Source organism: Platichthys flesus, chromosome 12, assembly GCF_949316205.1.
Source record: "Platichthys flesus chromosome 12, fPlaFle2.1, whole genome shotgun sequence".
NCBI lineage: Eukaryota > Metazoa > Chordata > Actinopteri > Pleuronectiformes > Pleuronectidae > Platichthys > Platichthys flesus.
Genome location: NC_084956.1, coordinates 14,139,542 through 14,162,008, shown reverse-complemented (window position 1 = coordinate 14,162,008; position 22,467 = coordinate 14,139,542). Strand labels below are relative to the sequence as shown.

The window sequence follows — 22,467 nt, the reverse complement described above, 5'->3', positions numbered from 1 at the left end:
TTCCTCTCACATATTGCTGGACCTCCTCCAAACATTTATCCCACATGAAAGTTGATCCACAGACGACCTCTCTCCTATCCGGCATAATAAAAGTGAAGCTGAATTCCTCCACTGTGACTTTTCATTCTGCGCTAACCCACCCGCGACAACACACGTGCCTCTTCAACGGTTTGATGGCGATCCATAAAGTGAAAACGTTTCTGCTGCCTCAATTTCACAATTGATTTATGGTTGGTGCAATTTTAATGGATGTTTCAGAGAGCTACTGCATTGACTGGAGCTCGACATTTTACCTCCCTTGGAATTTCAAGAATTTTCGATGAGGAGATTGTTTTCATCCTTTTTTTTTTTTTTTTGTGAAAAAATGTGCAGGAGCTTAAAGTCCAGCTACAAATACACAAGTAAAGCCCTGCAGCTAAATACTAGACTTTCTCATGTAGATTTGTGCCCATTTCATGCAAGAACTTCACCGTTGACATTTAACAAAGGACAGGGTGCCTTTCATAAACAGAAGCCATTGTTAAAAAACAAATGATAAGATCTATAAAACTGGAGTTACTCTGCTGTATTTTTTGAATCTGCCTGCGTTTAAGATGCTCTGAAGTCACCTCGAGCATGAAGAGGAACAGCAGACAGGGAAGGAAAGTCATCGTGTTTCTGTGACCACACTGTGCTGGCCTCGCCTCAAGGCTCCCACTGTATATTTTCATCATTACCCTCCAACGAATGGCTTGTGTTATGTAGCTCAGCGCTCTCCAATCGTCGCTGGCAACATCCCTCAGCCAGAGAATGGATGAAACATGTGAACATCAAACGGCCCGAGCGAAAAGCTTGAAACAAAGGCTGCAATGTGAGCACTCCTGGTCCGGTTACTGAAGGAAATTAGGTCCTGCCATTAAGGCACGATGTCACTTTCAAAGCAGTGCGTGCCGTCGCGGCATGTGTTTTGATTCTCACCATCCACTCCCTCACCGAAAGCATGAAGCTCCTCTGGGCTCCTTTTATTGCAACGTAAACCCCTGGATGGAGCCGGCCGAGGAGCGAGGGAAGCTGAGAGAACACATGTGGTGAGCATTAGGCTCTTCTTTCTGAAACAAATAGACACACTGAGATATGTTTTCGAAATGTGACATCTCGTTCCTTGTGTTCAGTTCAAACAGGAATACTGAGAGGCTCCTTTTGTTGCCCTGTGTTCACTGTGAACCATTGGCTCAGAGTCAACGTATGAAAAACCTATTTCTTCCTGTTTTAACCTTTTATCCACTCATTCAGAGAACTGTTCAGCGCCATCCAACAATTATATATCAGCTATGTGTTGGTTTGCGGTTTCGCTCGTTAAAATTCACTCTCGGCGGATGTAAAATGAGAACAAGCACCGACACAAGAACATCGACTAGCACACTGTTCAACATCAAGTGAGGTATTTTTAACAAATGCTGAAAAGCTGGACTGGTTTTATTTTATTTTTTTTGCAGAGACAATTCAAATTCCAGATAAATTATGTAGTGCGCCGTCAAGCTCGCTTAATCGTCTATGAATTAGAAAATGAGAATATAAGACTATTTCTGGGTAACATAGAGAGAAATGTTATATTATGGAGTTTTTTTTCTTATCTTTTTCAAGAGCTTTTGGACAGGACTAATCAATTTCATGCTCAGATTTTGTTATGCTTTCACTCAAAACCCTGCGCTTGCACTCAAATAGGCCCTGCTTTGCTCAAACTATGCCCTTGTACTCAGATTTTGTTTTGCTGCTTTGACAGACTTTCTTAGCTTGAGCTTCAGTTGTTATTCTCATACTGACTTCTGTGCTTTAATAAAACCCAAAAACTACTTTGCACAAAGAATTTCAAGTGCAGAAGAAAGAATCCACGAGCGGAGGAGAAATCCGAGACGATTATGTTCACAGAAGCTTGAGAGGAAGAGCTGAAGTTGAAGCGCAGGATGTCTGTCCAAGTGCAAGCAAGTGTACAGTTTGAGCACAAGCGGAGGAAATCTAAGCACAAGCAGGGGCTATTTGAGTACAAACGCAGGGTTTTGAGTGAATGCATTACAACATTTGAACATGAAATCAATAAGTCCTGCTCTCAACCTGTAAGACCACACTCTTGAATAAGAGAATAAAAACAAACGCCCTGGTACATTACTGCGTCTACTGTTTTAAAAAAAACAACTCCCATAGTTAAATGGCCGGTACTTTAAATGAATCAAGCTAGCACAAAAAAAAACAAATATACAGAATATTATAGAAGACAAACATGTGGCATTACAATGTAAAATCCAGCGACAATACTTCCAATAAATTAGAGCCACAGGAGCACTAATGTCTTATAGGGATTTATCACCAATAAAGCGAGGGCAGTGCATCAGCCCCAGGGCCGGACCCTGAGCTACTCATGATCTATGATGGACAGAAATGCAAACATAAAGCAGCAGTAATAGTTCCATCCCTCCAAACATGTTCATTATGCTTTAGCTAGATTTCATGCATTCAGACTCTCTCAGTCAAACATCATCAGTCATAGCTCATCCTGACTAAAGAAGCTTCTATGATGTGTTTTTGCCATATACTGTTACATTCATAATATAACTGTTAAATATTGTCTTGTCACTCTTCCACTCTTTTGGTAATTAGGCCTGCGACTGGCAGCTCATATAAATTCATCTCTGATCGGGGATGAGGAAACGTTTTCTTTCTTCTTCCTCTTCTGTGTCCAGTCTCCCTCCTCAAACCTCAGAAGTTGTTGGGTGAGACCATAATGTGGACCCTGGCCACGTGCTTGGCCTGAAAGGCGCGGTCGCTGTACTCGGACATGTCCACGTCAATGCTGATCTCCTGCGGCCCGCGCAGCTGCTGGACCAGTATCAGCTCGCCAGTCTGTCTGTCCGAGCGCTGCATGACGAAGATGCCCCGGGAGTTTCCGCCCACAATGCCAAATCGCAGGCTGTCTGGGCCTGTGCGCCCTGGGGCGGCCGCGGTCGCCATACGGAAGAGCGTGGCAGGAGTCTGAAGGTTGGAGGGCAGGGGCAGGTAGTGGAAAGACACGGTCTTGGGGGCCAAATGGCAGGAGCGGCTGTCCATGGGGCATGGGTTTCTCTCACACTGACTATAAGACAGAAATACAGCAGAAGTTAATTAGGGACCATGACAGGGCATGTTCTCTGTGTGTTTAAAAGTTGTCATGTAATGACAGTGTTTCTTTGTGACACAAACATACATCACCAATGAGGTCAAGTGCCTGAAGTCTCTAAGCTGTTGTGAGCAGAACATGTTGAAACAACAAGAAAGTTTTGCTAACGTATATGAACCCTGCAGGTTAGAATCTTACTTCACCTCTCACAGATGATTAAAATTTTTTTCCCTCACTTTGTTTAAATTTCTTAAATGTAACTCTTCACCTTACTAATATGTCACCGCCCCTGCTCCTATCTTGCCGCCCTCAAAGGGCCACCTGAAGCAGAGGAGCCTTTTCCAGTAAGCCCCACCCACAAGTTGACAGGATTGGTTGGTTAGGTTTGTGAGATCACAAACTCCTACTGCTTTCTTCAAAATATGTCTTTTATCATATTAAAGCACAAAGGGGACATGTTGCCATGTTTGAAAACTTTAATTTTACAAGCGGGGGGATTACTTTTCCTGCAGCTGTAAGTAGCAATTTCATTTGGGCACTGCCTTGTGGGATATACCATTAATGAAGTGGATTTTTATACACAGGCATGAGTATACAGTATAGACTCAGGACACAGCTACTGGCCTTCTCCTCTTCCTGCTTTATATCTCGTTGGGTTTTCCCTAAACATGTATCAATTCCCTTAGCTGTTAGTGGAGCAGCGTCTCACCACAGTGATGGTTCACTAGAAGAAGACAGAGCTTTGTTTCATGCCTTGCTGAGGGCGATGAATGATGCAATGACACGGACGTTCTACGTGGTTTTAAAAAAACAAAGAAATAATGACGTTGCCTGGTGAAGTTTTGCTGGGTGTGCCTGTTCTATGTCAGAAATCTGTAATTCTGATATAACCACAACTCTTAATTGTCATTACTTTGATTAGTTTTAATAGCACTGAACTCATGGAAGTATAAAGTCTGGGAACATGGGAACATCTCTATGCCACATTATTTAAACCACTTTATTTGGAGGTAAAACTGAAAGTGAATGCACCAACATTTTTTGTAATAGTATATAATTACACCGTATTACTGTTAATGTACAACTGCAGCAAGTACAGTGTGCCAAAGTTGAGGCTGGTGGCTCAACTGAGATAAATGTTTACAGCAGTTTTCATCATGGTGTCATTGGCAGCTTTCAAGTTCACCCCCAAAATGTCTGGTTAACTTGGCCGGTGGTGATGTTGCTGCAATGCCAGATCTAAGCTGTTGCCATGGCGGCTTGAATGTTATTTCAACCAACAAAAAACGATGACCAGAGGTACCAAAATAAGACCCAACTTGTATTAGACCCCCAAGAACTTTAAATGCACTTCTGTAATGACCGATTTTCCTCTCCACGTCACCCATTCGCATCAAAATGTTGAATATGATTTATATGCAGAGGGTCCTGTGAAAGTTAACGACAATCATCTGCTGAAGCTTGGAAGATGCTTGAGTGTGGAAGATGTGATCCTGGATCATTCAATGACACAACAAGCGAGGGAGAAAACAAAAATGCCACCCGGTGCTATATCCACTCACAAGGGAGACGTCTTGACGTAGCTGATGTTGCCATGAGAACGGGGACACTCTGGGTTGACGCACTGGAAGCCTCCCCCCATGTTGATGCAAGTCGTCCCTCGGCTACAGTTGTGCTGCTGGCTCAAGCATTCGTCCACATCTGGAGGACAAAACAGCAAAGGCCCGTTAGAACGAGGAGCGGGGAGAGAGACTTGCCAGACTGACTCCCTGCTTCCTGGTTACCGCACCGTGCGCAGTGGGTGCTGTGCAATGAGTGTTTGTTTTTTTTATTTTTTTTGTGTTTAGTCTCCCACAAACGCCTCATGTCCCAAAGATTCTCTCTGCAGGGAGACGGTGAGGTCATTCATTCCACTGGCAAAAGCCCTGTTAGCTCCAGGGGTGCTGATGGAAGCGGTAGCGAGGTTCGCACAGACACCTCTGCAGAAACTAAAAGCTCTGCGGCTACGAGGCTTTTTTCAAGTCTTGTTAATTCGCAGGTATTCCTCTCTGGAGCTGCATGCCCAGTGAGACCTGCAGCCAGGGCCCCTCTGAATGAGCCTTTGTGCTCGGCTGCCCCTTGTCACTCACCCTCGCAGCTCCGCCCATCCGGGAGCAACTTGTAGCCGCTGGGGCAAGAGCAGTGGTACGAGCCGGGAACGTTCACGCACTCGTGGACGCAGAGCTTGCCTCCTTGGTCCAGCCGGTATACTTCACACTCATTCACATCTGTCAAGGAGCAGAAGCAGAAAATTCATGCACATGTCCACCTTTCAAATGTAATCACATGACAAGACTGAGGGTTTGTGCATATGCTGTAGAAGTAACTTGGGATATTGGTAAGGATCTGTAAGGACAAAAGGTACGTTTGCTCCATCTTTATACAATTTCATCATCTTGCACATAAACACATTTGTTGCAGCTGCGTGAAAAGTCCCATTTCAAAATCTTACTCAACCAATTACATCTTAAAAATAGCGCAACTGTGACCTGAATGCTAATCAGCCTGTGACCTCTCGAGAGGATTATTTTGTTTGTCACAGACTGGCTCTACAGATTACTATCGATTTTGTAACAACATTAATCACTAGAGGAGTGAAAGATTCACGCGTTCAGGGATCATCAAAGCATTCAACTCCCAGTAACATCTGCTATCTGAAGTTTTTTGTCCCTCTCAGGGAATCTGATTTGAAGCCAGGATCAAACAAACGGACTCAAACCACAAATGTCAAGATACATAAAGCACTAACACATTGGTGGACAACCAACAGAAACAACAGGACATGTAGTTTACAGAGTGGTTCAGAGACTCTACAACGCACCAGTAAAATTAATATCTCAACTATCTGCAAATGAGCAATTTGTGCAATAAACAACGCACAGACTACAGTTCAAGCCAAAGTCAAATTTCCGTACCAAGCAGCAATGCAGAACATCAGTCTCCCTGTAGGGATCAAATAAATAAGACATCAGTTCAGCTCACCCTGACAGATGCTGTTTTCAGAGGTGCCGCTCATGTGAAAGCCTGCGTCGCAGCTGCAGTGTTGGGCTCGGTTCACCTGGGCGCAGCGAGGCCTGCGGCTGAACGCAGGGTCGTTCATGACGCTCCACTCAGGTGGTGCTGCATCAGGGGAAGACATATGACGCTTAAAATAGACATCGTGAACATGTGCATTAGCAGATCTCAGTAGGGACTGTAGCACTGACCTGTCTGGGTCTGGTGCTGGCAGTGGGAGCCGCTCCAGTTCTGAGCGCAGGTGCATTTGTACTGGTTCACACCTTCCACACAGGTACCTTCGTTTTGGCAGGGGTTACTTGCACACTCGCTTATGTCTGTGGGTATAGAGGCAGATTAACTTCCAACCTGCAGCTTCTCCAACACCTCCAGTGACCTTCGATCTGAAGTTCTAATTTTTTGTCATTTTTGTCATTTTCAATGTTATTTATTCCCATCAACATTTACTTTTGTGTATTCATATTCTTGTGCCACATTAAAAAAAAACACTACCCTTTTATGGAAAAAAGTGTCCACTTCCTAAAACTGCTACAAATCATGATAATATAATATTAATATCTTTTCACTTTATTGACTTAATTTTACTAACCAACATCGTGTTTTATAAAATATTTTACATAAACTGAATGATGATAGGATTTCCTATTTATCAAAAGACATAAAGATAAGCGATGGCTAGATAAGATCCTGTTTGAAAGAATATGAATGAAAATAAATATGAAGAATACGCTTCAGGTTTCACAAAAAGTGTGACGTTACAGGAGGTGGAAAAAAGGTGGAAAAAAGTGAAGAAGCCTCTAAGTCTTTCCTGTCTGCCATCCATCCATCCATAGAGCTGGAATGAGTCCATGCATCCAGTAATGATAAATGATACTTCAGAATGAGAGGCTGCTACTGTCATTATGGGCCTAGCATGTCGACAGTAAGTCAGTGATGCCCGTTTACTTGTTCCATTTGTGGAAAAGTAGCGGCTACATTCAAAGAATCAGAAGGGTATCATTATTAAAGTGTAATTCAATAGAATCCATCTGCAGCTTCAAAGTAAAAGTTGTTGGTGTTTATGGTGTATTTGGATTCATCCTGTATAGTTCACTTTATACAGTTTTGAGAAAAGTAAGGAAGTAGTTGTTTTGAAGATGTGAAGACTTTTTCCTTTTTTCCCCAGGTTTTGTCGACACCTTCTCATAACGTCTAACTTTATTTATAGTTTGTTACAAGTTTTATATGACCTCCACCCTAACAAGTACAAAGCGGTATAACTGTAAAAGCCTTTGGCCCCGTAGTGTTGGATATTACCAGTGCAGCAATGTAAGAGATAGATACTTATAGGTATTATACACAGTGTAAATTGTAGTTCCATTCATTCACCCACTTATTAGGTTTGATAACTTATCTTTGGCATGTTTATATTTACTTCTGCCGAGGAGGTTATGGTTACATCTTAGTTTGATAAGGTCATAACACAAACACTACAGGATGGATTAACATGAAACTGGGTTTCTAGGGTGAAGTATTGGTCAGAGAACCACCCAATAACTTTTGGTCTGGTTCTAGATCAGGGGGCAAATCCAAGATTTTTTCTTCTCTTTCTTAAACATTGTGAAATAGGAAGTTTTTCAACAAATCTTTATTGATTTCTCACAGAATTACGTGTAAATCTAATTTAGGGACTGAATGGGAATATTCTAATGTCGATCCATAAGTCGATCCACAAGTGTATACAATTACAAAGCTATTTCAAGATTTCTCCATCTTAACATGTGCAAATTTACATAGCTATAAATGCTTTTAACTGTAAGTAAGAGCCCAGTAAAGTTGAAAATGACAGCATATAAGAGTTGTAACAAAACTGAATACATACGTACATGTAGTGTAAAGTGCAGATCCATCCATTAATCCACTATTAGGTTTATTGACTTATCTGGCATGAATATAATTTAATCATCAAACAGTGGTCAACAGAGACTATCCTGAGTAAAATATATTCTTTACTGAATCCAGAAATACTAGAAACTGCTAACTGCTGACAGTAACAGAAGGTAAATGGATAAATGAATGTCCAACTGGATAAAAAGAACGTCATGCCTCATGATCTTTGTTCCTGTCGTCAGGACACAGAGTTGTGCAGATGTTCTCTGCTGCTCTGTGAGCTCCAGCACTGAAGACATACGATACTGGAAGACAACCAATCCCTTTAATATTTATTTGGCTTCCTCAGGGGCCACCCCAGAGCCAGAAGATGAAGAAACCCACTTCACTCCGCTGAATATTTTTAGACTCTTCCTAACTTTTGAGGGTTTCACACTCTGTCAATGCTACTCTTTCGACATGACTAAATATAGACCTCTGATTCCAGGGCTGAAAAACATGAACAGGGATAATACTGTGCAGAGTGGAACTTTCTCATGTTGGTTTAACCATGAATGTCAATAAACACATGTGCACATGTTAAACTGAGTGTGCCACTTGGAATTTTTGGGAATCGCGCAACCGGAGCAGGCTGATGGGGCTATCAATAGCGTGCTTAGCATACTTGTGTGCTATCAGACGATGGTGTGGGTATAATGTCTTCACTTAACCCGATCCAGTGGGACGGCTGTCACAGAGCCAGGGGAAACATGAGCAAGAGAAGGAGGACGTTATCTTACAGTAACTGTTCATAAGGAGGACAAACCTGGAGGGGAGCGCAGCCCTCGGTGGAATGCAGTACAGGTGTTTTTCTGTGTCCAGAGACATCTAATGCCATTTTAACGAGGGCTTCATTCAGTATGCTGAGGAGCTCCAGCCCCTCTGAAGAATGGTCCTTTTCTTTGCTTGTTATCTCTGTGCTTGTGTGTGTGTGTGTGTGTGTGTGTGTGTGTGTGTGTGTGTGTGTCAGTGTGTGTACTTGTACAAATATCTTTGTGAGACCATTCGGAGGCTTTTCGGGTATTTGGTATAGGTCAGGGTTATGGTAAGGGTTAAGGATTAGTATTAAGCTGTGGGAGGGTTCTGGTTAGGGTAAGGGGGCTCACTATGCCAATGAGTGTCTTCACTAAGAAAGAGGTACACAATTTGTGTGTGTGTGTGTGTGTGTGTGTCCAGATAGGACTCATGTTGTGGGGACCATAATCTGTTTACATGGTCATATTAAGGGGATTTGTCCTTCTTACGGAGTCTCCATAACGTTAATCATTACATTTTAAGGTGTTCAAGTTAAGGTAAGGTAAAGTTTAAGTTTAGGTTTAGTTATAAACAGTAGCAAGTTGCAAGAATTATGGTATCAAGGTTACACCATGTTGTGCGTGAGTGTGTTTAGTGTGTGTGGGGGTCAGGGTTAGGGTTAGGGTTTTTTTAATAGCCCCGGGATTTCTGTAAGTTGCTAAACAAATAGTAAACTCACCTTTACAGATGGCACTTATGCCGGTCCAGGTGCCGTTGTCCCGGCAAGCACGTGTGGCTGAGCCGACGAGGTGGTAGCCCTGAGAACAGGTGAAATGGACCTCGTGTCCGACAAAGTACTTTGAGCCAAACTTGGTTCCGTGAGCTGGGGCCTCCAGGGAGGGGCAGGTGGTGGAAGCTGTGGGAGAGAGCACGAGAGGGAGGCTGGTCACATGTGGAGTGAGCCTCCCGACATCCTCTGGCATTCCCTGCCTGGGGATATACACATGTCACTGAGCAGTCAGCGGAGAGCCTTCATGGGAAGGTACGCTCCAAACGCCTCATTTGCAGTCAGTTAGCAGAGAAACGGCCATTCCTGTGAGTCAGAGTTTCACCACGCAGGGGCCAGATGCTTTGCTTAACGTTTGTAATATTATAATGTAATCACATTACATGTCAGTGTGGATGGATTACATTTCCGACTTTCATGAACCATTCACTCTTCTTCCAACTTGGAGGATTGTGAGAAATTGTTTCCTATTCTATCAACCTCAAGTGAAAACACTACATTTCAGATCCTATATTATAGGTTCTGAGTGCCAGACCTCCATGTTGTCCAGCTCATATTTATTATTGCAGTGCAACGACAGCCAACTTTGACTCATTGAGGCATTTTCTGACCAATTTTTGTGTCAGATGTTGTTCAGACAAATGTGAACAAAATGGCAGAGCTCAGGGAACACGTGGAATCAGTGTCTTTGAGGGCAATAAATGCATCATATTATAACCAAATCCAAATACTTTTGAATTTGATCCTGATCTTAGGCCTTGCAATGATTTTACTTGTCTTTTCATTTTTCCTGGGCCTTTATTGCTGCGAATGTTAAGTATCAGCCTCCCACTGTCTGGCCAAGTGTTCTCCACAGAGTTATGGACTGGACTGGTCCATCACTAACAAATTGGCTTCATGCTTGTCCGCTGCCAAACAACACAATTCCCCAAATCCACTTCCCCCTGTCGAGTGTACGCAGCTCTGTAACTGAGATGGCCTCGTGCAGTTTTGATGAATCTGTAATCCCATAATACGAGAAGCCATATCTGGCTCTCTGCTGTCACTGGTTGACAGGGGGGGAAAAAACAAGTTTGAAGATGCTTATTGGAAGGGTCCTTTTTGTTAAAGCTAATGCATAAAATATCCCAAAACATCACAGGTTAAATGATGATCTACTTCAAGTTTTACAACCAACCTCATACTGTGTGTGAGACTTATTCTGTCCGATGAATTATGCATATCTTTAGATATAAAGGTTGATATATAGGTTGATAGATAGATAGATAGATAGATAGATAGATAGATAGATAGATAGATAGATAGATAGATAGATAGATAGATAGATAGATAGATAGATGGATAGATGGATAAGAAATCGGATTAATGTATATATTTATATCTTAGTGAATTGCACGAGGCGGTCTTTTGTAAAACAAGGAAGAGAATGTAATAGTTTCCATTTTGCTTGTTATGTATGACATACTATAGTGGACTATATGAACATACCTAGACAGCTCACTGTGAAAAACACCTATGGTTTGCCTACAGTGTCAATAGTCTGCCCCAAAAATAAAGGCCTCTATCATTGACAATGATATATTGATTATGACGCGTGTTTGACCCCAGTTTATTAACTCACCGCCTGACTGGTCTGCTTGAGGCAACTTGGACACAGAGTTCTGCAGCGTCGCCAGCTTGGACTTCATGATCCTGAGGCCCTCAGTGAATCGCATCTCCTGACCTTTCAGGAACTTCTCCATCTGACGGAGCACCCCGACCACCTGGTGCTTGTCCATGCACGTCTGTGAACACAGGGCGAGCAGCCGTGAGCAGTGTCAGGGAGCTGCAACAGAGCCCTGGCAAAATGTGACCACATGCAACCACTTTCCAACAAGTAAAACAAGCACAGAACTAAAAGGTTTGCTTCAGTTAAATGGTCATAAAATATATTTAAAAAAAAACATGAGTGGTCAATAAACGTTAATGTGCAGCTGTGGAACATGATGTCATTGAAACTAAATCCATCTTATTAGTGGGCACATGGTCGTTAAGGTTACAAAATGTTTTCCTTGATATTAACCGACCTTATGTAAGTCTGACAAGGCGTATTAGTGACATGTTTTTATTGTGCTCACATGGCACGCTCACTCACCCTGATTTCTTTTACTGAAATCAACTTGCACCTCATTGCACTCACTTTTGAGATATTCAAGGCCTCCCATCTCTCCTTCCATCTCTTTCCACTTTCTATCAGTTCTAGACACAGCTGGACAAAAGCTGCCTGGCAGATGTCGGAGGGACAAAGTGTTGTTCCTCTGTATATTTTCGCGTGGTGGCAGGAAGGCATACGCTCAGTGGATAATCCTGCGAGCGGGCAGACTCCAAACAGCATGGGTGCCACTGGCAGTTATAGTTGAGGGGGGGTGGGGGGGAGCTTGTCAAGCCGATGCTGAAGTTCTTCAGAGAAAGTGCCTCTAATCCTTTCAGCAGGGTTTATTAATCACATGCTCATTGGAACAATTTTCTCTGGGAAGGCATACCTTAAATTCCCGAACAGGCATTCAGAGGGTAACGACCAATTTCGATGCATTAAACTTCACATTGTTCACATAGCGTGGACCTGTGCAGGAGATCAGATAGTGCTCTGCCCCGGGCAAAGGGAAAATGCCACCAGCTGACAAGACATGAGAGGATTCAAATCCAGATGCAGCCATCGTTGTTCTTCAAGCACAAGGTTTTAAGTAATTTCTCAAGTACAAACTGTGAACTGTGATCTAAAACCATCCAAAACATAAAAATGTCCTATTACACAATGATAACAGATGGGAGCTGGATAAAGCAAAAAAGAAAGAAAGAATGTGGTGCTTGTTGTTGTGAGTCTTTGTGGATAATATGATTAACATATTAAAATGAAATACTTCTCAAAAAGGCCTGTTATTAATATTCCCAGAGGTTGGTCAGATTATATGATTTCATATTGTCATATTCACTTCATTTGAGCCCGATTTTCAGCCTCCAGATGTTCCTGGACAAGTGTCAAAGTTGGACAAGTCAATGACAAGAAGTTTTTACATAAACTTATGTAAAGTAAACTTTACTGCTCTTACCTGGACTGCAGCATGACCGCTCTGGATCACTGTCAAACACAGCAGCAGGAGACACCTGCGTCGGAAAGACAACTCCATCTCTCAAAAGTCCAGTTTAAAATTCACTGCTGATGTTCTCCCAGACTTAACAGGCTTCTCTCTTCATGCGGCTTTGATAAAAACAATTCCAAAGGAACAGTAGGATGAGGTCCTGTGTGGACGACGCTCATCAGGTGTCAGAGGGAGATGCGCTCTGGTGCGTGGAGCTGCGCGCTTAGAGGGTTCAGCCTCTGCGCTCTGCACACCACCACCAAAGTTTCCTCCTGCAGCAAGAATCCCTCCCACCGAGATGGACCCAAACACGGTAAAGCGTTTCTTTATACATGTCTCGGCTGCTGAGGAGGAAAGTGCCATAGTCTGCATTTGGCAAAATACACAACAAAGCCATATTCGATTTTATTTTACAGTGCCATTAAGGATTAAGATTGACTTGTTTTCTCTTCCTTGAAAACTCAAATTAATATAAATGTATTCGTGTCAACATGTGTCGCCCATAACAATCAACCTATCAATCTGTAATACACTGTATTCACTGATTCAATGTTTTGCAGACTTGAAATAGGACGAACAATTTCCACCCTTTTCCTTGGATTTAACATACGACACTGATGGACATGCATTCTGATGATTGGCTCGTTAACGTTGCGAAAGCTCACTATAGGCGAGTCTTTTACGGATTTGAATGTGTGGAACTGCAGCGACGCCTGCTGGGACCTGACGGGAGGACTGCGACTGTGCAGAGGAGGAGGAGGAGGAGGAGGAGGAGGAGGAGGAGGAGGAGGAGGAGGAGGAGGAGGATGATGATGAGGAGGAGGTGGAGAAGAGTCTCTCCATGATACGAGAGCCCAGCCTGGCCTGTGGAACTCGGATGATTTAGTATATTCAAAAACTTTATTAATCCAAAGGGTAATTCTTGTGGTAGATATTGCTAAGGAGTTACAACGACACAGTATTATATAATAGTATAACAGTACAATGATATATAGTATAATTCATGTAATAGTATACAAATATCAAGTGTAACAGGGAGTAAGCTACAAACATCTAAAAATAACAGAATATTGCCCATGATAATTACCGGTTATTGCACAAGATATTAAAAACAATGAACATGATATAATAAAGGAAGTAATCCACATTTTTAAGGGTGAATAAAGTGCTTTCATTATAAAGACAGAGGCACATCCAACATCTTATTTTAGGTTCAAGTTTTGTGTTTAAAAATCAATTGTTTTAAACGGTTTTTTACTTTGGTCTAAACTTCATATGGACACAGACTCCTGACATCTGTGACCCTCTGCAGAAGCACTCACACACTGCTCTATTCTGGTTATTTACCTTAGTGTCCAGATGTGTTCTCTTACGCCACTGCAGCTCATTGAAGCTGTCTCTGTACCTCAAAGAGAGGGGAAACCCTGCCACCTGCTGGATAGACAACACAGATGCTGAAGCGTGTCTCTAAATCCACCTGTTCAGCATGTTTGTGTCTCCTGTGCCACAATGATCCTGTGATGGGGCTCAATCCACACATGGAGGAGAGCCTGGCTCCTGGTGGAATAGTGTAAACAACACACACACACACAGATGCAAACAAACACACTAGCTCATAGTTTACACAAATATGAGCCTGTCTCCAAACACACCTTTTCTCTGATTTGATTTCTGCAGCAATTATACTTTATGCATATTCAAAAGCAAGTACATATTTAATTATTTTTACTCAAGAACAAAAGTTAATGTGGTACTTTTTTTTTTACTCGTATACATTTTTGTCTATTTATTTGTATGTACAATGAGTCCCTCCTCAACCACTATTAGGAGGCAGGGTGGAGTAAAGTCATATTATTATCCATAGGTGCCTCTTATTGTGAAAATTCATTTATTTATATATATATTTACAATGTGACACTTACACTCTACAAATATTTTGTGTATCCATGGAATAATTTGTGCCTATTCTCTGTATTTCTATCTCATTTTATGTTCTATCTATCATGTTGCATATTGTAAATCATCACTTGTTCTCTTGTCTTCCTCATTTTTACTTCCTGCTGCTGTTACAGTGAACTTCTCCTGTTAGTGGGTGGGAGCTTGTTATTGTTGTTGTTTGTGTGTGTGTGTACGTGAGGTGGGCGTCAGCTGACTGTGTTTTGCGTGAGACTAAATAAAAACATAACTATAAGTAAAGATGATCTTTAATAACAACATATTACAGCGCAGTAACACTCGCACAGAGGTGAATAACATTATCAACGCGGGAGTCACGTACGCTTCCTTGTTGCCGATGTTGAAAGTTACTGACGTCGCTTTGAACCAATGACAATCGCGGCCGTCTCGGTCCCCCCTCCATCCCGAGCCGCGTCTGACCAATCAGCGGCGAGGACTTGCTGTGTCCATGTTAGATAGATCCCCATCGGACTATAAAAACCACGGAGGAATACACGCGCGAGGAAATGTACCGCAGAACTCAGAAGCCATTTTGAAATAATGAGGGCGTCCCTGTTGAGAAAAGCCGTGAAGATGCAGAGAACCAACGAGCAGGGCCACTCTCCTGTCTGTGCCTCCTCTCTCCCTCCATCATGGCAGCTGTCTACCGACGGGACATTAGCCGAGCGGCGCTGCTCGCTGAGTTAAAACGTCATTGACATGAAAGAGGACGGTGTCCGTTCACTGTCTCTGTGGGAGACGTGTAACACCGTGAGTTTTTCTCCAGTCTGACATCTTCCAGCATCTCTCCCAGTCTCCCTCTCTGTCACCGGAGCGAGGGGGAGGCAGATCCGCTGTGTCCAATGGCCTGTGTGAGCCTTGTCTCCAGTCCCCCAGCCCCTGTCCTTGACAAAAACATGACAGACTCTGAGCTTGCAGGAGATGAAAGGTCGAGTAACCTTCTTGTGCAATTGTTCAATTACGCTCATCTGTGCGTTTCCGTGCTGTGGCTCTACGTGCTTGTGCTACCTGTGTTCTTCTCTTATTCGGTGACTGCGGGGGTTCAGAGACATGTTCTCCCCCACCTCCAAAGAGACAGACCGAACCTTCATCTTTGCATGCCTCTTTGCTGCAGTTTACACGATCTTGTCCAAAACATCCTCGGTTGTCCCCCCCTCCCCCCATCACCGTGTCGACAGGCATGCTCATCCGCAGACCTCATCTTCTGTGTTGTTTGTGCGATCGTGGGCGTCACCGTTGCCATCTGCAGGAAGCTGTGCAAATGTGCAAAAATCATGGAGGTGCCACGCCCATCCTCGCGTTGTCACTCCCAACCCCCCTCCTCCATTCCCTAGCGGACACACAGCGGTACTACTGAGACGGGGGTCATGCAAGGTTGAGATTATGGAGCCTTCCCTTAGTTGGGTTCAGGGCCGTGCGTGCTTGTGACTACTCTGTAATCCTGTAAGGACTTTCCAAGCTTTGCGGCTGAACTAGTTGTTTTCATTGACATCGTCTGGAGAAGAAGAATCAGGGGGTGGTGGTGTGTTGAGACGACTGTTTCCTTCTTTTCACCGTTCATTTCAGGGCATAGAGACATTTCCACGGTTTTCTCCCCCCTTTCAAAAAGAGAAAACAATCTTTGCATTGCTCTTTGGTGCATTCTAAATAATACCGTCCAAATAAGCTTTATTTCCTATCACCATGTCCACATTCACAATGATTTCCATGCAAGACGGCAGCGTTCATCTCATGTGGTTTTTGGGTGATTGCAGTCATCAGCAGGAGACTGTGTAAATGGGCCTGTCGGCCACACAGCGGTCCTGCTGTTACAGGGTCATGCAGGGTTGAAGTCATGCCCCTCTGGCTGGGTTTAGGGCCGTGTGCCTCCAAGGGAAGTCCAAGAACAAGACTACATCAGGTGGCGCACTGACTTTACCAAAGAATCAGGTGGTTTAGTGTTGGGCTTGGGGAACAAAACAGTTGATAGTTGATTTGACAAACCTCATCCTGGGCACCTGTTACTCTCAGAGATTTAAACCTGTGATTTATGTCCCTAAATGGGGCAAGACAAGTCATGTATAGTTTCAACAGGGCCTTCAGGAGTTCTTCCGCTCAACAGGCACCAAAGTGCTTCCTTATTGTGGGAACTGTTGGGTTTCTCTATAAACACTTTTTAAATTGTTGACCTTTAATGTAAAGTGCCTTGAGATAATGTACATTATGATATGGCGCTATATACAAATACAATTGAATTCAGGCAAGACTTTTGTGCTCAGAAAGAAGATTGTTGTTTTTCCGCACCTTGTAGAGTTACTGTATTACTATGGCATCACTACTGAATACATATTAGTAGGATTGGCCACATTTGTTGTCCGACTTAAATTGGGTTTAATCCCAGGCGGAATTGAAAATAGGACAGGGTAGTTTTACGACATATTTCCTTTATTATCAAATGATTAAAATTGGCAGCTGTTTCAAGGACTGTGCTGCTTTAACTGGATTTAAAGTGATGAATTGTAGTTACAGTGTCGTGGTTGCTGAGTTTGGTGAAGTGCCAGTTTGAAGCCTGAGCTGCACCAGTGTCCGAGGACAGTTCAGCGGGTGGACATACTTTTCCTATTTCATAGGGATTTAGTTTCCCTTTTCCTGCCCGCTCTGTATTTTTCAAGCAGCTGACATTACATGTAATGAAAACAATACCACTATCACACTTTGATCGGAAATTGTACTTTAAACACACTCTTCAGGATATACTCTTACACGACTTAATCTGTATTGGCCATCTGCTATAACACAGTTTGAGTTCATTTCAATTTGATATATTTCAATCAGATTGATGTTGAATTTGGACCAAATGTTGTGAGAATTTGTTTCTCTGGTACCTGCCAAGCTTTATTGTTCAAGCCAACTAACTTTATAAAATTTAGCCTGAAATGGGAAAACCTATAAAAAATAAGTAGCAGCCAGACCATTTCCCTCCATGATGTTTTCTTAAATGCAGCTTTGGGTTGATTTGTTTTTCAAACATTTGTTATCAAAAAAGTATGGATAAATGGGCTGAAATCCTATTTGACTAGTTTCTGACAGCAGGTTGGTTTTGTGTAAAACCCTGCTCATTGAAATGGGAGGTTTTTATTGATGGTTTTCAACTTGAGGTAGAATGTAATTTAGTTTTCACAAAATAACTACACTGGGAATAAAGACTGCCTTGAATTATTAATATGATGTTTTCAGTTCAGGAAAGGCTTAGGGGCATTTTTCAAACTGTCTGGCAGGATGTTTGGTTCTTTGTTCCAACTGAAGGGAAAAGACATCAGGATTTTGTATTTCTTATCAATTTATTACAGCAGTCTCATCTGTTTTGCTCATGTAAAAAACATTTTAATAACGTCTGAGGCGGAAAAAATACAGCATATAAATCCCTATCGTTGGACTCATTGTACTGATCTGTTTTCTTTCTAGAGAGGATGGGGAACTAGAAGATGGAGAAATAGATGATGAAGGGATAGGGATTGAAGAAGAAAACAAAGAGGCTACAGAGGTGAATGAAGATAAAGAAAAAGAGCGAGTTAAAGAAAAAGAAGACAAGACACACAGGCACTCCAGGAAAAGATACAAAAAGACCAAAGAGAAGAGGAGGTCGAAGAAGAGGAGACGTGACAGACAGAAAGTAAGATTCCATTATACTTGTTGTAACACATGAATATGAATTAAATGAGTATTCACTGTGATGTTGTGCCCTCTCCTCAGCACCACTCCCCCTCCAGCAGCTCCAGCTCCGACAGTTATGACTCCGACTACGACCGACCTGAAAGGCCTAAAAGCAGGAAGAGCCAGGGATCTAACCGCGAGTCTGACTGCCTGCCCTCTCAGGTGACTTCAGCTTTACAGGCCTGCTGACACTTTATATTCATATGAGCATTATTGTGTGACATTTCTTCTCTTTTCCAGCATGGACGGGACTCAAAAGGAGGCCACGGCAACTCGCAGAAGTCCCCGCCGCACAAGAGCAGTGATTTTGACAAGTACAGTGACTACAGTGATGAATATGATGAAGACGAGGGCGATTACGACGATGGCATGTCCGAGTATCCGCAGTCAAAAGATTCCCCAAGTCAGGGAAGGGGGCGCTATGCTACAGACCAGATGAGGAGAGGAGGCATGAGGGGGATGAAACAACAGTGTATGGAGGCTTTTTCCTTTGTCATAGCTCATATAGTGATTCATCTGACTGATGATCACTTACTTCAAACTTTACCTTTCAGTTGGGCAGAGGGGAAGAGGCAGAGGGAGCGGACCAGGCAGAGGACGTGGGATGCTCAACAAGAATAAGAAGCTGAAGGGAAAACCCTGGTGTGGACGTGGGCGAGGTCGAGGAGGCGATCCGGGAATGGAAGAAATGGTAAATATGCCCCTGAAAACTTAGCCAGATGTGTATTATATCTCTTATTGTGGTGAATGGATTGCACTTACATAGTGTGTTCTACGGTACTTGTGGAGACTCAAGCTAAAGTCCTTTCTTTAGTGTCTGGATTTCAATGTAAAAGGAATTTGGTTGAAAACAGTCAAAATATAGAAAGCTTTTGTTTGACTGTTGATATTAAATAATGTCTACTATAAGTAGAACTATTATAAAAATGAATTGACTAATCCTTTTGTTTCTTTTGTGTCACAGGAAGGAAGAAATTGTTCTGGTTTTCATAAGAAACGACCAATAATGAGCAAGGAGTTCATCAGTCAGCACACAGTCGAACACAATGGTCGATACATCTGCAAGTATTTCCTGGAGGGCCGATGCATCAAGGTACAGTAGTGCTAATGTTAGCAAGTCTTAAGCAGATTTACAGCAAAATATCTGGAAAAGATATCAACTTTTTTAATTGAAAGATAAAAATCCTTTTGTCTTTATCCAGGGGGAACAGTGCAAGTTTGAACATGAGCTTGTCGTGCCAGATAAGAAAAAGGAACTGTGTAAATTTTACCTCCAAGGATACTGCAGCAAAGGAGATAACTGCATTTACATGCACAATATCCTTCACTACTGAAAACACCTGTTTTTAATTACATTTGTATGTGTTGCACAATTAACACAGATCTCATTACATCTTTGAACCAGTCCTGATCCTTAACCAGTGTTTGCACATGAATACCCGTGCAAGTTCTTTCACACAGGAGCCAAATGTTATCAAGGCGAACACTGCAAATTCTCCCACGAGGAGCTGAACGATGTGACCCAGGAGCTGCTTGATAAGGTTGGTATGTTTTTTCTTTTCTTTCTTTTCCTCTGGTTAACATTTATCTTATATCTGCTCTCTGTCTTATTCATCAGATAATTAACACTGAAGAGGAGAATGCCCGTGAGGACGAACTGGAGCTGGAGGATCTGAGAAAGCAGGGTATCGCCCCGCTTCCAAAGCCTCCTCCTGGGGTGGGGTTGCTTCCCACTCCTGGTCAGAGCAGTCCCATGGATGGAGATGGAGCCTCCGGCCAAGCTGGGAAGAAGATCCCCTCCCTCTTTGAAATCAATGTCCAACCTACTGTTGACTTGGTGCAAAAAATTGTCAGGTAAGCAAAATAATCTGCAATTTATAATCTGTAAACTATAAAGTGCTCTACCTAATTGTGAACTTTTATTTTTCAGTGGATCAAACTACTCCCAGAATCAAGATGATGGCGCCAATCAGTTTAGTGGTGGCTCAGAGGACACGCAGAGTGGAGGTATGGGGCCTTCGGGTTCCACTGCTCCTTCTATTCCTCCCCCTGGTTCACCTGGTGCCATGGGTCACCCCACAGGACCGCCATTGCCACAGAGCCCGCCAGGTCAGCACCCTCCCCCAGGATTTCCTTGTCAACCGCCACCCTTCCACGGAAACCGACCCAATATCAATCCTCAGATGAATATGCAGAGGCCTCCGTTCCCTCCGATACCAGATCTACAGATGCTGCCAAATCACTTCCCATTTCCATCGATGGGTCAGAACCCAGTGGACGTATTTGGCAGCTTCCTCCAGAACCAGGCCATGGGTCAACAAGGAGGTCAGTGTTATACCTCTTTTTATATAAAGTGGATAAATTGAAACAGTTAGCCTGTTCTTTTTTTCCCCGGTGAGTCATGTTCGACGTCACAAACCTGTCGGAAGCGATCATGACCATTGTTTCCGAAACCTTGCTGCTTTCCCAGTGTTGCGTCTTGTATAATATAAAGAAACAAATTGCTTATGCACGTTTTTCCCAATGCTTAGAAGTTCAATGTGCATCATAATGCCACAGAGGAAAAAGGTGCAGCATCTAGACTGCCAAAATAAAGAAGACCTTTTTTTTACTTCAGTGTAATTTGACCTGGAAGTTAATGTCAATTGTAACCATTCCGATTGCAAACCAAACCCAGATGTTTTTTTTGACCAGTTATATATTTCAAAAAATTGCCTAAGATAATTAGCTTTTAAGCCATCACTGAAATTATAAAGAACTCTTTCTTTCAACACAGTAGACCCTGGTCGGGCCTTCATACAGAACCTCCAGCAACATATTGGTGCAGAGACCCAGTTGCAGTCGTTACCACCAGCAGTGCAGAAAGCCATCTTTTTACACCTGACACAGCAACAGGGGAATGACCCACAGAGAGCAGAGGTTCAGGATGATAACAACACAAACAGAGGTAAGCACATGTGTGAAAAACATAAATATGGATAAAATAGAACTGAAGTCAGACAACCTGTGAAAAATATCCAAATACCTCATAATAATTAACGAAAGTGCACTGAATGAAACACTTAAATATGATGTCTATGTTCGCAGATGAAACTACAAACTGGTACTCGAGCGATGAGGAGGATGGGAGCTGTCTTGCTGCCATCCTTAAAGCTCTGAAAAAGCAGAGTGAGATGCAGCACCCTCAGTCCAAGCTTCCTCAGGCTGCGGTACCGGTACCGGGCGACCCTCGGCTAGTAAAAGAGAGGGCCCCACCCAGTGACCCGCGTGTGAAGACAGACCCTCGACAGCGACCTCCCGATGTGAAAAAGGAGTCGGATGGAGCTGCAGATGCCCGGGTCTCCAGAGACCCTAGGAAGATAAGGCCAATGGAGAAAAGTCCATATCGCCAGCAGAGCAACCTCGTTCCTCAGAAGCCTCCTACTGGAGAGGAGGATGATGAGGGAGAGAGGGAGCTCAGGGACAGAGCTGTTCTCATCCCTCTTGAAGCCGGCCCCAGTGTGGTGCTGCGGGACCCTCGTTGCCAGTTAAAGCAGTTCAGCCACATCCGGGTGGACATTCTTCTCCAGCGGCCGGCCTTTGCTCAGACCGTGGTGTGGGCCCCTGAGGACCTCATCCCGTCCCTGATCCCCAAACAGGAACTCTCCATCAACCTCCCTCTGCCACCCCTCATCGCTGACGCTCAGATGAACCGAACCAAAATGCCCGACCATCCCCCAGTATCCAGCCCTCCGCTCTCTGACCCCAGGTTGATAGCTGCACGTTTGAAGGAACGTATGAACTGCTTGCCCTCTGGATCTTTAGAGTCTCGATTCCCCACAGAGAGACCTATAGACCCGCGCCAGCAAAAGAGTCTAGACCCAAGACTCAAGCGTACTGGAAGTCTGGACTCCAAGCTGCTGGTTCAGAAAGAGCCCTCCTCTGGGGGAGGGGCGGTGGACCCAAGGCTACAAAAAGCCAACTCTTCTCCTCAAGCCGCTCGAGCCAAGCCAGAACCAGAGAAGCTGCCGCCATACGCACCTCGTCTGGCATCCAGTGGTGGAGGGCTGGAGAGTCCGACCACAATCCTTGGGGGCATCAGCCTG

General features: G+C 43.5%; 2 protein-coding genes across 2 annotated transcripts in view; one reads left to right on the top strand and one right to left on the bottom strand.

The window, feature by feature from the left end:
* Positions 1-1,437: 1,437 nt before the first annotated feature.
* Positions 1,438-12,937, bottom strand: LOC133965896 (fibulin-7). The gene is made up of 8 exons (XM_062400486.1): positions 12,704-12,937; positions 11,236-11,398; positions 9,567-9,743; positions 6,376-6,501; positions 6,152-6,289; positions 5,260-5,397; positions 4,693-4,831; positions 1,438-3,106 (listed from the first exon to the last, which is right to left on the bottom strand). The coding sequence occupies exons 1-8, from the start codon at positions 12,779-12,781 to the stop codon at positions 2,734-2,736; spliced, it is 1,332 nt and encodes a 443-aa protein (XP_062256470.1). The 5' UTR covers positions 12,782-12,937; the 3' UTR covers positions 1,438-2,733.
* A 2,190-nt stretch (positions 12,938-15,127) lies between these two features.
* Positions 15,128-22,467, top strand: part of LOC133966536 (zinc finger CCCH domain-containing protein 6) — a gene marked incomplete in the record, with an annotated part of 8,006 nt that continues 666 nt past the window's right edge. Inside the window, 12 exon segments of the mRNA XM_062401520.1 lie at positions 15,128-15,617; positions 18,134-18,341; positions 18,422-18,544; positions 18,623-18,854; positions 18,937-19,073; positions 19,347-19,475; positions 19,585-19,699; positions 19,814-19,923; positions 20,001-20,236; positions 20,313-20,707; positions 21,159-21,329; positions 21,470-22,467. Of these exon segments, the coding sequence (XP_062257504.1) occupies positions 15,532-15,617; positions 18,134-18,341; positions 18,422-18,544; positions 18,623-18,854; positions 18,937-19,073; positions 19,347-19,475; positions 19,585-19,699; positions 19,814-19,923; positions 20,001-20,236; positions 20,313-20,707; positions 21,159-21,329; positions 21,470-22,467 (2,940 nt within the window).